Source organism: Labrus mixtus, chromosome 10 (genome assembly GCF_963584025.1).
Source record: "Labrus mixtus chromosome 10, fLabMix1.1, whole genome shotgun sequence".
NCBI classification, from domain to species: Eukaryota; Metazoa; Chordata; class Actinopteri; order Labriformes; family Labridae; genus Labrus; species Labrus mixtus.
Genome location: NC_083621.1, coordinates 15,437,570 through 15,454,525, shown reverse-complemented (window position 1 = coordinate 15,454,525; position 16,956 = coordinate 15,437,570). Strand labels below are relative to the sequence as shown.

The 16,956-nt window shown below is 39.1% G+C and overlaps 1 protein-coding gene across 2 annotated transcripts in view; it reads left to right on the top strand.

Annotated features, from left to right (window-relative positions):
* Positions 1-16,956, top strand: part of LOC132982190 (ecto-NOX disulfide-thiol exchanger 2-like) — a 108,806-nt gene that overhangs the window by 44,450 nt on the left and 47,400 nt on the right. For both annotated transcript variants that reach the window (XM_061048536.1, XM_061048537.1), the window contains exon 3: positions 14,090-14,221. In XM_061048536.1, coding sequence (XP_060904519.1) covers positions 14,090-14,221 — 132 coding nt within the window. The remainder of the gene's footprint in view (positions 1-14,089; positions 14,222-16,956) is intronic.

The window sequence follows — 16,956 nt, the reverse complement described above, 5'->3', positions numbered from 1 at the left end:
GTGTACTTTTCTGAATGTCAACCCTCGGGCCCTCTTTCTTTTTTAGTCGAAACTGAATCTGGCATTTCATTCTGCGAGGGCATTTTCTGTAACAGAGAAGACTGGCCCAAGACTTGCAGGCTTGGAGGGTTTAATTACAAATGTAAAGTCTGTTTTTTATCGGCAGTGATTTTCATCAAGCCACCAGCGACTGTCAGATTTCTACACGTCTGAGAAGTCCTCAAAACACCCAAGAACAACTGCTGTCTCTGATAGGTCGGGTTACCTGATGAATTATTCATGCGATCTAGGTGGGCGAGCTTTGTTTCTACCACAAATGAAGCGAAATGTTGTTTCAACTAACCTCTGGTGTTTCCTGAAGTCATTTTAAATTGCAGTAGGAGACTGTCAGAAAACATAATACGCTACAATACGTCTTCCCTCTACTATAATTGGAGATGGAGTGTTTTTTTTTTGATATAACATGACTTCAAATTATACAGGGTGTGACACAAAGCTTTTGTGGAGTTGTATATATTTAAAAAACATATAAATGGAAGCCAGCCAAAAGAAGATATGACTTGAAACAATAACCACCCAACTTGTTTTTCCTTTCTTCTGTCTGTGCTCCTTCACGTCAGGAGAAGCTGAATAAAATCTGTTTTCATACACTCTGCACATAGCAGCATGTTCGTCACACAGACTCAGCAGTTCCTCTCTAACCACCCCTCCTTCCATCCATCCCTCCCCTCCTCTGTTCGTCTGTCTCATCTCTCTCATCCTCCAGCCGGGTTAACTGATCCTCACCAGCTGCTTCTTACTGCCTGACAACAGTGTGCTGAAAATCTCCTCTGTTTAACACTTGTTTTTTACATCCTCATTTCACTCTGCTCTGTGAGAGGCGCTACACAAATAGTACAGAAACATCGGCTGAGTCGCATTTAACCAGTTTTAAATGATTTGAATATATATGACTAAACTGTTTGCTGATGAGTTGATGCTGTTGTTGAACTGGTTAGCAAGCAAAACTACACCACAGCTCTCGTTTAGGGAGAGGCTGAATGCTTCAAGAAAAACACAAACTCTTGATGTGTAAGAGTGTTTGGTTGTGTTTCGAGTGAGGCAAAGGATGCATGCTTGGTTGCTTTGGATCTTTACACTTTATGGCCAGAACACTTTTCTTTAAAGCATATCCTTGTATTACTTGTTTTAGAGGCTTCCCCGTGCTCTTCACTTTCAGTTGCTTGCTGATGGATACTTTCTTAAAACTCCCTTTTGTTGTATGTTGTTGATTGAGATGTGTATGATTATTAAGCAAATGACCGGATCTGCTACTGCTACTTGAAAATAAATGTGCAGGTGAAAAACTGCAAAAATGTAATCATCTTCAATTCATCATCTGTTTACAGTTATTTATCCCTTGTGTGCAGCCTGTTGTGCAAACTTCAGAAACGTGGGCTTTTCTGCCGTGAATAGATGACCTGATTAGCAGAGCCTGGAGTGATGAATGTGGTCTTAAAGAAGAATAACAGAGAAGTCAATAATGACACTGTAGCTGTGGGAAATGTAGACTGGCATCAATAAAGAGAACTGTGACACAATCCAAGTGGAGCATAAAGATTAATTATTTAACACAGCAGCATTTTAATATCCATTCTCAGATTCATTAAAGGAGGAATGCAGTTGATGTGGTTGAAGTTCAGACTGTATGTCTCTGTCGTTCAAAGTGTCACCCAGTGTCTGCAGGGGATTGTAGTGTGATTTTTTTTTTATCAACTCAGCAGAGGCATTTTTAGAAGTCTTTTGACACTGCCCCTCTTGAGGCCCTCTTGGCTTCTGTTTTGTATAAGGAGATCTAATAGGTTTAACCACACCACATGATTAGGGTTGTTAAGTCCAAAGTTTTTTGTATTTAGGCAATTTATCAAAGCCACAGTGGGCTTTTGTAACAGCTACTCTCTTTGAGTTTTCTTCTACATCAGTTCTCTCTTTCTTTGCCAAATTGTAAATACTCGTGTAATATGCACCATGACATCGCTATGATCAAGTGTCAAGATCGCAGTCACCTATGATAGGGGTACACATTGGAACTGGACTTTTTACTTTGTGCGACTGTGTAGCCATGTTGAAGACAAGTTAGAGGCTTAAGTCTCTCTCAACAGAAAAGTCAATGACACAACTTTACGGATCTGCTGTTGTCTTTGTTGTTGTTTTTCTTTTACTAGAAATTCACAAGGCTTTTTGTTTGTAGACCATCGTCGGACAAAATCTTAGTATTGATTTTCCAACAATGGTTTTTAGAAACAAGACTTTAAAATTGTTATGTTAATACATGTTTTTTTTTGCCTTCATGGCACACTCTGTCTAAACACAGGCACTATGTCTTATGTCTTCCTCTGCCTTGACGCCATGTTGGCGGCCTGCAGATAACCCTTTTCTGTGCAGTGGAAAGGTTTGCGGTCCCACCTGGCCACATCACACACGCAAAAAAAACTTGTAGGTTTGTTTATTTTATTCCAAGTAAGTGGAAAGAAAGGATTCATAATCTCAAAATCTTTCCGTCTGTAATAAGGTCTGTGTGGTTGCCACTTCATGTGGTTCTTACGGCTGTAGTCATCCATACCACCCAGTGTTTCCCCTACCATTAGTTGGGGGGGCGGCCCGCTCGCGTAAAAAAAAAAAAAAATAATAATAATAATAATAATAAAAAATAAAAATAAAAAAAAATATATATATATATATATATATATTTTTTTTTTTTAAGATTTATCTTTGGGCTTTTTGTGCCTTTATTGTAGAGATAGGATAGTGGATAGAGTCGGAAATCAGGGAAAGAAGTCATTTAAGGATACCTTTCCGATAGAAAAGGACAGCTGTCATTAAAAGTAACACATGAACACCAAGATTCCTTCAAGTGTTTGTGTCGCCATGTCGGCTTGTCCCCACCCCCCCCCCCCCCCCCCCCCCCCAACGCTGTAAACCTAGGGGAAACACTGCCACCATTAGAGAAAAGATGAACCATTAAGTGACCTCTATTCTGAAAGCTTTACTAGAGAAATCATCAGACCATGATTCATTCAACGCTCCATGGCTCTGTGGAGGTCACGTTCTCCTACAATCTCAGATGTGCTCTTAAGTTTCATGAGCAATGATGCAATTGATGATGACTTCTGACAGAAATGTGCCTGTGTGCACTCACAGCCATAGTGACTATAAAAACACCATGTCTTCTCCTTCCCCATCTCTCCGCTCTTTAAGTGCCAATAATGTTAGTAAGATATTGAATTTTACAACAGTACAAGTACACATCTATTCCATAGTGACACATAGGAGGAGAACTTTCAATATGATGACACAAGAAATAACATATTTATACTTACAAGCTTTGAGATTAAAGAGATGAAAGGAAATGGTGAATGAATTGACCATTGTTACTTTTCTTGGTTATATATCCTTGTAAACGGCATATGTTTAGGATTTGGATGGATGATTTGTATGTTGAGTTCTTTTCTACTATTTTTGACATTACCAAATAATCAGCACTTAGCAACAAAGAACATCCCTTTATACAACCCAATAATTGATAACAACGTGATGACCGTACCTGTGGTCAAATATTTTCAGACTGTGTCAGGTTTAGTCTTATCTTCACAAAAGCATCATATCAGTGCTGTAAAAAAATAAGTAATAATGCATTTTTCTATCACCGTTTTATTGTCTTTGGAAGCTCAAGATAAGAGATGCAGAATCATGTCGTTGATTCCTCTGTGGAGATTTATGAACAGATGCTGATACGCAGAAATAATACATTTTACATGTTATTTAATGACGTAACACTGTGAAAAGAAAATAATCTCTTCTTCTCTGACTCTGGAGTGAATCTGCAAAGTCTGTCTTATAAAGAGACAAATGCATTATGTTCAATAATCCTCAGTTATGTTTGATTTTATTGAAAATATTGTATCAAAGCTTCTGTATCCAGTCTGAACACCCAGCTGGGACAAAGGGAATATTGGAAGTAGTAAGGAGTATTGCAAATTATTTTATTCAGCTGTCAAAACTCCCCCAAAGATATTGCAGTTTGTGTTAAGCCTTCCTGGAGTGTTGTTGTTACTATGACAGGAGACTCCGAGAAAGCTGCCTGGATGGAGAGGCGTGGTCAGATAAGAGGCCCGGCAGGTTCACTGAGCTGTTGACATTTCCTCACACAAACTCCTGTGGTTCTAATTGGCTGCTGCTGATAAGATGCTCTCAGCTGCCGCAGCAGTCAGCAGCATGGTGAGGGGACAACAGCTCAGGACTTTGTGGGCAGACAGGGCTACATCCAGGCCCTGAACCTTGTATGCCGGAGAAACTTTTCCAGCCAGGGGTGTGCCTACAGGTTTAACAAACTTTAAGACAAGATAATATGCTTGTTCTTTTTGACAAATTTGAAATACGTTTTTGTTTTTTATGAGAGCCTGGAAAAAAAGTATCAACATGTCCATCCAACCTTTATCTGTACCACTTTTCAATTTTGGGCTCACGGGGTGCTGAAGTTGATCCTAGCTGTCATTGGGGTATACCCTGGACTGGTGGCCTGTTCATCACAGGGCTATCAACATATATTTTCCTTTCAAGATGATATTTGGAATAAGTTATCATTGTTCCTTATTAAGAGAGCTTTATCATTCAGTGGAGTCCTTCTACTCTAAATACGCCTTTTAGTTTCTAAGAATCTGTTTTCTGATCAGTGGGTAGTGAACACACGTTTTTTTGCTGCTTTACGGGAAACATGAGGGCCTGTAGAGCAAACCACAACATAAGAGTTAAGGGCAAATCATCAAAGTAATGTACTTTATTTTTAAGCAAAGCATTTTTCTTTTTCACATGACCAAACGCTAAATAACCCTAAATTTATGGTCCTTTTTATTTTTTACAAAAAATCACCCTTGACAAACATGCCTTCTTATAGTAAGAATCAACCTTCCTCCAATAGAAGTGACTTGAATTCAGTCTTCTGTTAACATTAATATGCATTGGCGCATGTATAGGGGCATGGTATCCATAGCAACAGGCCCCCTAATCAGGCCCAGTCAAATGCTGACTGTGTAACGTTATATATCTGCCATTATGAGGTTTTCCTATGAAAGAGCCATTTTGTTATTAAATACTTAAAGCGTCTTTACGTCCGACAGGCACCATGCTGGTCATGTCATAAAGATACATTTTTCTTGAGTACCTCGGTTTGGTAATAATGTGCAGCTGACTCTGCTGAATCTAAACTGCTATTATTCTGTTGAGATATGAAGCCATTTATACGTGTTTGAGGTCACACTCACAGAAACAGCAGATGTTTTTTGCTGGCAGAAGTAGCTCAGAGTCTCTTGGGTTTGGGCTGGAACTGCTGAGAAATATATTTTTGTGCTATTGTGTCCTTAGCCTAGATCTCTATTTAATTAATACACTTAAAGCCCACACTCCTCTCAAAACTTAAGTCCCTGACTATCCTTGAACTCCAGACCATTATTGCTTGTGCCACAGGAGAGCACACAGGCATGTGATTCTTATTGATCTTGAGGAAGTGATGATGCTTCTGTTTTTAATGAGATGTACAAGACATTTTCCCTGGTGGATTAACTACTTCATGTGAGAGTATTCACACAAACCCTCCTCCTTTAGAAAGACTCTGAGAGCTCTAGCATTAACTGTGGGGCAAATAAGGGTTAGGTAGACAAAACCCAGAGTAACCAGGACATTGAGTTTGCAGGTCTTCCAGCAGCAGGAAGGCACAATAAAAATACATTAAATAAAATAGTTATGTGTAAGTCTTTACTATAATTGTGTCATATGTTTTCTCATTCTAATTCTCAGCAACACTTGTGTTCATACATTTTGTCTTCTCATCCTCAAATAATTTCTAATCAGAAGTGGAAAAAATAAGTTGATTATAACTTGAACTTGAATATGAGTTTGACAAAAAAATGTATGGAAGAAAGCTGCGTCACTCTTAGACTTATAATTATCTTAGTTTACTTTAGGACCTCAAAAACTGATTGTTAACAATGACCATCAAAGATGTTTTCTTCAAGAGCATGACACAAGAAACAAGCCTGAGCACTTCCAGTACTTTTATTCCTTTACCACACACAACAAAGAGTGACAGTCCCACCGCTTTTTTTTCTCGGGCCAAGCTCTCTTGTTCTGACAGTTTAAACTTCAAAGGAGCGAGAAAGCAGATTTAAAGAAGCTCTCCGGCTTGTTTTCCTCCTGAAGGGTGTCAAGCTGTCCTTCAGGCATCAATACACACATTCAATTTGTGTCTGTTGTTCTAAACAAGAGTTGGGCTGTGTTGTGACTACTTGTTAAACAGCAAACTCCCAACAGGCTATAAACTCAACGCAAGCTGTCGGGATTTTTCACAGACCTGAAAACACAGGGGAGGGAAACTGGGTGGCTCAATTGTTCTCTGTACAAGGTGCATTGTTTTTCTGTTTTTCTTTATTTAAATATTCACCTCCTTAGATTGTATTGCCTAGGAGACCAAATTAAAAGACGTTAAGTGTTTAATATCCGATCTGTGCTGCCATCTGTGTCCTAACCTTCAATATTGGGAATATCTTCCATCGGCCTGATATAATCTTAGATTTCTTTAAAGTTTTAAAGATGCGTTTGTACTGTATAGAATTCTTTTGGACAGTGCCATTTTGCTCGTATCCTGGGGAACAACTCATTCAAAGCTTGTCAGCACTGATAGCACTTAGGAGAAAATGTATTAGATCCTTTGAACATCCCACTTTCTTACCGCAGAGGTTTCTGTGTGCGAGTCTTCTGGGGGAAGTCTGTGGATTTGTCTACAACACTACCTTTCTTCTAAGTCTACCCTTACTCTAATAGAAGATTTAAAAGCCAGGGTTCTCCTTCAATCTACTGTTTCCTAAAAAGAGAGATGGTGTCTTGGGTCAGCAGCATCAATGTACTTGGGTTAGACAGATATTAAGCTGAAGCCAATGACCTCTTCTTGTTTCGAGGGATAGGGCTGCATGATTTTGGGAAAAGCTTTTGTTTTTCTGCAATATATTGTGATGTGAGAAAATAAAGAAAATTAATCCAGATAATTACGTTATGTTTTTTATGTACATAAGGCCAACATGATGAGCTCTGAGCTTGTCTCAGACTAGAATTACTGCTCAGTGCGATACTGTATGCTTCACTTCATTTGTGGGAAGTCTGTTTCCCATCTGATTAAACCAGGTCTGTACAAAAGTCTGTAGTACAGTTTTGATTTGATGTGGGGTTTTTTTTCTGAATCTGAAAGCTTTCACATTATACTCCTCATTCATTCATTAGAGTCTCTCTCAGATTTATTGCAGGGGACTGAGCCAGGCTAGGTGGTTAATATTATCAAAATAGTCTTAATAGAATTGCTCTCTTGTAGTTATTAGATACCTGACAGTGAAATCATTATATTTACAGAACATAGAGATATAACCTTTTGGTTATTGCCAAGTATGAACATATTTTGATGTATTTGGAGAACAGGCTGCAGGAAAGTTGAATGTTATGCAAATTGCAAAGATACGTCCCAACGCCATGCATGATACATAAGAGAGTAAGTTAATCCATCATCTATTCAAACCTAGCTGTCTGCTTTCATTCACTTCATGTTTCTCTGAATTCATCACTATGCACATTCAGTATATACATGTTTGAAGTCTCAATAGATGAGCTGACACATTTACTGTGAATTCACTTGAATTAGGAGATAGACTTCCTTCTCTCTGCTGTTGTATGGATGTTGAATTATGCATTTTTTTGCAGTCATGGTTGACTTTATTTTATCATTGTCATTATTTCCATGCTTGAAGATTTAATACTACTGACATGAAATGACGTCAATCATAGGCAGATTTGTCAACAGTAAATTCAGTTTCAAATGAATATTTGATCAGGTGTGTTTCATAGCTGAGAAAACAAGATGTTCAAAGTATCTCTTAAAACTACATTTGCTTTGTTTTCTCAGAAATGTTTTCTTGTTATGTTACCCTTAAATGGAGCAGTTTAAACACACAGAAGTTAGATTAACATTCAGGAGTTCTGTGTTCCTTCTCTATTTTCAGTAGGAGAAGTAAGGACATTTATAAATAAATGGCTGTGACAGATTTGAGTTTAGGCATTTGTTGACTGACAGGCCCTTTCAGCAGTAGCTGATCTGTGACTGCTCTGGTGGATGTGTGTCTCATTGTTCCCTGTAGACCCTGAACTAACTAAACTGTTTAGCTTTTACAACTCTGGATCTGAAACAAATACACACAGGAACAGACTCACAGCCACTGAACAAGAACAGCTTCAAGGTTCACGACGACTCCAAAACAAAGTAAACAGCTTGAGTCTTTTTGGCTGAGTCTCCTTTGTTGTTCAGTAAACAGATGGTGACATGACCATCATAACACTAACAGTGTAGATATGTAGCATGTCTTCCTTATTTAGTTTTGTTTTATATAGTGGATACTTTACAAACTTTTAAAGAATGTATTTTACACTTTTATTGCAAGGATCAGCATAACAGCCCTGCCCCTTGTAGAAAAACAAACACACCATGTTTCATGCTTGCAGAAATGAGCCCACTGCTTCTGAAATAACATAAAAAAAAGTCCATCAATTATCTGGTAATCCAAACCAACGCAGTTTAAAAGAACAAGGCAACACAGAAGCCTTGTTTAATGCTCTACTTCTACAACATTTGGTATTTTTCCTGTTATAGTTTTTTGCTGCTTTAAGCACTTCTTCAAGAAAAAAAAACGTGATGATGAACATCTGGTTGAATCTCATTTGGACTCTTGTATGTGCGGTATCTAATAAAAGTAAAACAATGCTGTATTGATCCCTGGGTGTAAAAGTTAATGCACACAGGTTTAAGTTAGTTCATCTTGGTGTAGCAGATTATTTTTACACTCTTCACTGTTGGTATTATGTCCTTTCTCGGTCCTGCAGGACTTGAAGCATGGATTCATCTTTTTCTTTGCAGCACTCACTTTAAATGATCCAAATTCCAATTACAGCTCTCCTCTTTAGATTGGAGGTCTAGTTATTGAGTCAGTCTCTCCCAATCTGTACTACACGGTGTATAAGATTGCAGCCTCACATGTAAGTATTAACTGATGTGACAGCTTGGCCATCAAGAAATATTTCAGATGTGTTCCTGCCATCGCTGTTGCTCATCTCCCCTCCGGAATAGATGCTGTGAATCATTTGTGCATTAAAATGAGAAGCCGTTCCTCCTGCACAGTAATGAGATCCGTTGGTCCTTTTTCACACGTACAGTGTAAATGTGAGACGGCTGTTAAGAGTGAAATGCACATCACAAACATTGCTTGTGGCTTTGAAGCTTATTTCACATCAAAATCGTTCAGTTTTATGAAGTGCTTCACTGGTTCATTGCGCAAGTTTGAATTAATCAGACAGAAAATGACAACAGAGTTTTGTTCTACAAAATGCTTCAGTCATTCATCGTGCATGTTCAATTTATAAGAAGCCAAATTAGAAACAGATGTGCAGACCTCTCCCCATCCTTAATGTGTGTTTCCAGTGATTTCCCATCTGTGTGGCATCTTTCTCCCACTGGTGACAAAAACACAGGACAATTATCAGTTTCTCTATATTTGGTCAAATTTTCACTGTTGTCAGTGTGGACAGAAGGATATCAGCAGATATCTACCATATCGTGCATCGCTAAATATTTTCTATGGTCTGCTGTCGCTCAAGAGTGCTATAATTCAATTGTTCTGCAGTGATATGAAAACTCAACTTTTGATCTGAAAACATCCTCTTGGCTTTTAGCAGTTCAAGTTGAACCTGCTTCAGACAGACATAAACTTGATTCTGCATGTCACCAACATTACAGATGTTCTGACCAATCAAATAGAAGTTATAATGTTAACAGTGGTGGCCAAAGTACAGTATCTCATCATCACTTCAAAGTGCACAGCAGTACACTGTGAATGTCACTTCATTTGAATGCCTCCGTTAGAAGGTTGTTGTATTTTGTATATGAAACAGAAGCAGCAATTTTGCACTTTTATTGATTTGTTCACTGAAAAACACAAATGTTGCTTTTTATAAGCTGCACTGTTGCATCTCCATAGACATTATCAGATTCTTTTATTATTTTAATACTTGATAATATTGATGTGCTGAGGTTGCCGCTCTGCTCTTCATTTTGTCTCTTTCTTGCACGTTATCTCCCATCCCTCTTCACCTCAAGATATCAGAGTAATCTGTTCTTGTCTGTCACCTCTCTTAGCCCTCCCAATAAAGAAGGTAAGAGTCGTGCTCCTTCCTGAGAACGGATGTTCCTTCTTGACAACATTGACACAAACAAAAGTGCCTCTGCTCCGTTTGTACAAAAATAGCTCCTGTTGAGGCCATAAAAACGGAGGTTGTTTACTATTACTAATCTACCCGGGGAAGTCTTCACTGTGCATCAGTTTCTTTTCCTCCAGTATTTCCTGTCAAGGCGTTTAATTAACCGATAATGAAAGCAACTGTCATGAACAGGGGATTTATGACTCAGCTCTTCATGTGCTCAAGTCTTGCGTCAGCCTTTGCTTCATAGCTGAGTCTAATCGTAAAATATTTTTCAACTAAGGATTCGCCTGCACGTGGGCATTGCAAACCCACCACTGAATCACATTTAGGGAAATATAATGGGCATTTAAAAGGCGCTGATGGGACATTTTCAAGATGGAGCTGCTTTAAATAGTTTGGATGATTATGTCAGCAGAATTTTTCATTCTCTCAGTTTGTAATATTTGTGGCAATAAATGCAAATGATAATGTCTGTTTTGGGGCTTTTTATCCCCTTATTATAGAGGACAGTGGATAGAATAGGAAACAGGGATGAGAGTGTGGGGAATGGTATGTGGTTAAGTGCAGAGGGACAGCGATGAACTTAGGCTATCCCAGGACTAATGTCTCTTTAAATGTGACAGGTCAGGTTCTGGTTGGTTTTGTCTTATCTTGTTTTGGAGTCCATATTTTGAGTCCACATCCTCCACTGACACAACTACACTAAAGCTACAGTCCCCTGTTTGACACAAAGGAAACATATATTCACTCCCAACCATTAAACTGCGATGGATTTTTTTGTGTGCAAAAATGTCCTGGTTTTTAAGCTGGTCTTTAGGGATTCAGAATTGGGACCACATTTCTGAAACAGTATAGAATTTGAACGAGGCACCGTCCCAATTAAAGTCTCTGTTCAGGATTACACACGAGGTTGTCTCTCACACAGTGCCGGAGGGTTTTATTCAATGGAAATCAAAAGACAGGAGTCTTCCTCACACCAGCTTTTTATTGTGCACTGTACCATTTCCTCACAAGCCAACTTAATCAGTGGGATGTTGTTAAACTATTGGCAGATTTGTTGGCCCTACCTGCATGACTCTGCGTTGTATAAATTGTTGTCAAAAACTCCACAAAGTTCCCTTCTTAGACAAAGTTCTCAAGTAATCAAACCCAATGTGAATAAGTTTGACCATTGAGTATTTCAACGCACAATGAAACCTCTGGGCCAACTGTGTTTCTCATCCATATTTTAGTAGCTTCAGTGTCTGTTGTGTTGTTTTTTTCTTTGTGACAGTCAGCTCAGTACAGTGTGACATGTGATCTGCATTTCTGTCTCCATCTTTGACAGTCTTCTTGATTCCACTCCTATAACAAACGAATTAATCAGAAGTTTAAAATGTATTGAAATATAAGCAACTGAGGGAGTCTTTCTCTCCACTTTTTAGTTTGCCCATATTTTAAGTCTTTGCTCGAGCATGCTGGGCACAATAACAGTAAGATTGTAACTTTGTAAGTATAAACCCTCTGATAATTAATCACAGATATGTTTGTACAAATTTTCCAAATTGTCCTTCTCACATGGTGGTTTCCTTCACCATATGACCCTGAAGTTGACCTTTTGAACGTCCTCCCTGCTCAGAAACACACACACAAACACACACGGACATACAGACCTGCATTCATGAGAAGGTTAAGGTCAAATAGGCAGCCGCTCTCAGAAGCTGTTGTGCACTGGAGGCTTTTTACCCCTCTGTGTGCTTTCCATGCTGAAGTGTGAACAGTTCACACGTCCCTGCAGATGAAAATGGCTGACCTCTTCAACAATACTGTGATTCAAACCAAAGAATTTGAAACATCAGCACCAGTATTCAGAGACCTTTTCTTTGGTTAAAGTACACACATTGAAACTAAATCATGCTGCTCTCTCTGCTCAAACACTGTGTTCACTGTTGATGCTATATTTATACACTAATTGTAGGTTTTCTATTGTAATGACTATCATCAGGTCTCTGTGCTGTATTATTTATTGCAGAAATGTTGAAAATCACTTCTCTCTCTTTAATTTTGTCTAGTCAGCATCACATCCCTTTATTAAAGGTGTCCTTTTGTCTTCTGATTGTCTGAGAAAATCTACAAAACAAAATACACAGCTGTTTGTTTTTCTGCAGAAAGGGAACCTTTTTTTATTTTAATTTAGATAAGGAACATTTTTATTGAGTATTGTGGATTTTATTTGTGTTATTGCTTTACAGAAACAACTAATATATATTGTGTATCACCATTCAGCAAAAATCTAGAGATTTGAATTTGTAATACAGCCAGTCCCGTCTTATTCTAAGGCTAGCGTTAGGGCACACCTTGGATTCCCCCAGGTACGAGGAAGCTTGACCCAGCATACACAAGAAGCCTCTGTGCATTTACATTATTGCAATTAGCTGATACAAATATATGGCAAATATAAAAGTTTAATTATCTAGAACATATTTGATGTCAAATATGAATTTGCAACTTCTTAGTGCACAGTGGACAAGAAGTTGATCCTAAAATAATCACCTTTTTGTAATAAATAAGGAATGTGAATTGGTTTAAACAGAAAATTGATTCTGAATTAACAAGACCCCCAAGAATCAAAATTGAATCAAATGTGAGGTACTGGAAGATTCACACCCTTATTACTACACTCTGACAGATGTGTCTGAACAACAGGAATAGCAGCTTGTAGCTGTTGTGCAGGCAGACACACGTTTGCCCACACAGAGCACCTCCACAGTGAGCTCTGCCACACACCCTGTGAGGTGTGAAGTGGGTGCAGTGTGTCTCATTATGAACAGTTGTGTTGGCTTTGGCACGAGGAGAGTAGAGGGCAGCTCGGCTCAGCCAGCAGTCATAGCATTTTACAGGTGTCTCAAAGAGAAAGAGGTCGAGTAGAGAAGAGAATTAAAGAGCGTTTAGAGCTGTGAAATAGACCGCAGATGAGAGAATGAGCTGCTGCTGGATTTATGATTTGTTCATGTTGACTTTACTTTACAGTCTGGCTTAATGTGAGCCAGACTCTTAAACATAGGTGACAGGTTTTTCTTTCTCACTGCAGCATTTTGAGCTAACAGGTCACTGACATGTGAAGTGTCAAAAGGCCAGGCTGTTTTCGGCCACGTTGCAGAAGCTGAACAAACAGCAGCATCAGGGTGAACAGAGTCTCAATGACAGTCTTGTTTAAATCACTGTCGTGTCAGGGGGACTGCAGGGTCACAGCAGACTCCCCTCTCCGCTCCTCTCTCACACAAAACAGAGACTTAAAGGAACGATTTTAGAAGAAGGGAAGAGGATGGAGAAGCCGTCAGGGCACCGCTCAGCATGACCCTGAATCATGATGACTAAGAGGTTACAGACTAGTAGTCTGTATCTCTGCCAAATAAAATGCTGTGAAACGTATCTCAATGTATTGGATACAGTTTGAAAGGGAAACAGCCTCACTTTAGGTTGGGTAAGGGGAGAAATAAAAATGTTTTCCAACTTAAGTTAATTGATTTGAAGGTGATCTGTAAATCTTGTTGGCATGATTTATCTTCTTAGAGTTGACCTTTTATGGGACCTCAGAGACACTAAGAATTAGCAGACAAGCTACAGACAACTGACCCTTTTGTCTAGAATTGTGCCGTCAACAGTTTTAGAGGTCCATGTGTTGATGTACTTACATTGTTGAACGTTTAAACCAGTATCCTACTCGTATCAGTGATTGACTTCAAGCCTAACACTCGGTCTTCTCTCTGTGTTTTTTCTACAGAAGGGATTTGTAACATGACGATGGACTCCAACTCGATGACAATGCCCCTGTCTGACCCCAACGCCTGGGCTACAGCCATGAACAACCTGGGGATGCCTCCAATGGGAATAACCGGACAGCAACTCATGCCAGGTAACAAACTGACTACTGTTCAACACCGAAACTTGAACCACAGATTTTGTGTTGCAGGTTTATTTATTTCACGTTTTCTAGAGCACACTTTAAGGTTATATTTTTTATTGGAATAAGGAATAAGTATTACATATGATCATGCATTTCTGCCTCTTCTGAAAGCATAATAGTGAGGCATTCAGGATTATTTTTTGCACCAGTGTATAAGACGCAGCCAACTCTTAAGATGAAAATAGCAGCTGCTGATTGAAAGCCGATGATCATTTTCATCAGTTCCTAGCGATAGGAAAGTCAATTGCCAATAGTTTAATAGCATCTTTTTTTACAATAAAACGACTACTTATGAAGTAGTGGTAATCTCATTAATTGGATTTTTCTTATCATTTGCGAGCAGTTATTAATGAATGTCAAGTACTGGCACGCATAGTAACCTACCAGGAGGTTTTTCAGGCAACAGCATGCACATGAGGGAAAACACGCTCTAGCACAATATCTTTGCTGTGCTCGCACAAATCAACCTCACTTTTGAAATATTGGGGGCGTAGACCTTGGATGGAACTGTCCCATTTTGGATTCATGATTTCAAAGACCATAGCGTCCACATAATCAGACTCATTGAACCTTGATTGACAGCTGTGGTTACATAATACCTTCTGTTGGTCTCAGTGTAACTGTTATTTAGCTATTAGTTAGTTTAATATGTTATATTAAAATGAGTTGCAGGAGAGACTGGGGAAGACGAAGAAGCTAATTTATTGTTCAGATGGGAAAGTAACTACAAGTAATGTTAAAGATATAGTAGCTTTGAAATTGAAAGCCAGTCCGGTCTGGAGCGGAGCGGGGGCTCTATGTGATAGCCCCGGGATGCCTGGAGGTAGCTGCAGGGCTAACGGAGCTCCTTGGCTAGAGTTAATGATCAAGCTAATAATCAACATTAAACACGGCCTCGTGAAACAAAGAGCTCTAATCAGTCAAAATAATGGATTGTCCTCAGTGGGTTTCCCATGAGTGATCAGGGTCTTTTAGCCTCCTGGGGTAACTCATGATGTACCAGGAGAGAGGAGGAGGGATGAGATGTTGATGGAGAGGGAGGAGACTCAGGTTATTGGCTGTCTTCCCTAATAGATCACCTGCAGTGACAGCATGTGTTTCCTACCTTTCCCTCATCATCCCTCCTTTCCTACCTTCCTGTCCCCCTCCTTTTCCCCCCCTCACCAGCCTAAATAACCCAGACTCTCATTTATATCTTGTAACAGCTGAGTCAGCAACTGTAACTGAGCGCTGCACTGAACACACGCTGTTACTTTCTGAGCTCCTTCACACACTCAGACTCCTCTGAGTCACACTGAAATGATCATCTGGGCTCAAACAGAACAAAAACTGATGTTGAGGCCCCTCCAACTGTAAATTATATACATAATATAAATGTAAAAGAATGCTATAAAATGCAATTATCTCTCTCTCTCTCTCTCTCTCTCTCATAAGATTTGTATATATATGTCTAATATTTAAATTCCAGACATGTGCTACTGTGTCATCATCTCTCAACACGTATTTTACCCACAAGCCCCTTCTTTCTAGCCCTGCATTTTTCACTTCACTCAGGACAATACTGCTCAAGTTGTTGAGAAATATGGAAGTTAGAAAGAATCCACTTAAACACTCTCATCTGGCTTTACTCATTTTCTTGGTTTAAGAAGAAGAAGCTCAATGTTAAAAATGTACTGCTTTAAATTCAGCTATGTAAGAGATGTACTTCGCCTGAAACATATTATATGCATGCCTCTTTCATTGCCACTTTCACATGATGTCTCAAGGGGTTTCTGTCACGCAGCTCTTGTTCTCAGAGCACCTTGTGGCTTTGAAGTAACTCCAGGTGGATGAGATATTGATTCTTCATCATGACTGAACATCATCTTCGTCTCCCTTTTTGTTTCACCTCAAAACAACAGCGGAGAATTCCCCATCACTCTCTTTGTCCTTTCCTGTTTTATCTACGAGTGTGCTGATGCGTTTGTGTGACTGGTTGTACATTTCCATGTAGGTTTAAGTGTTTTTTTATGCCTCATTATATGCTGGACTGCTTTCATTATTAAGTTATAGTTGGTCTCTGTTTCATCCTCGTGTGTGAATGTGTTTCCTGCCTCTAGCCAAGTGGATTTATGCAGACAGACAGCTGGATAAACAGACCATTGTGAGCAGAGCATTCACCCCACTGCAGCCTCACATGTCTGGTACATGTCTCTAATGACGACAGTTTTATTTCTATAGATGGTCTGGACGATTATTGTGTACATTGGAGAGTTATTACTACGTGTATAAGTAAAGTCTTTGGATGGGGGAAGAGATGTGAATCAGCCAATAGACTCTAGTTTTTTGTTAGAACAATATGGGTCCTTAACAATACAGTACTTATGTGCTTTGTTTGATAATGTTGTTATGCTGATTCTGCATGTATGACATCTGTTGCATATCTATCCAAGGAGAGGGATAGCACTGAGATTAATCCTAATTGTGTTCCTGTTTAAGGAGTTCTCATTGTTTCAATGAGCGATGGAGCATGTTGTCATTCAAACAATATGTAAAGCCCTTTCAAGCAAATAAATATTTATAAATAAAATGGACTTGACTTGTATAGCCCAAGGTTTACAGCAGTTTCTGACTCACCCACAGCTGGCCATAAGGGAAAGAAGCAGGCCGGGGGAGTGAACATTAAAATAGAGAATCAATTCCTC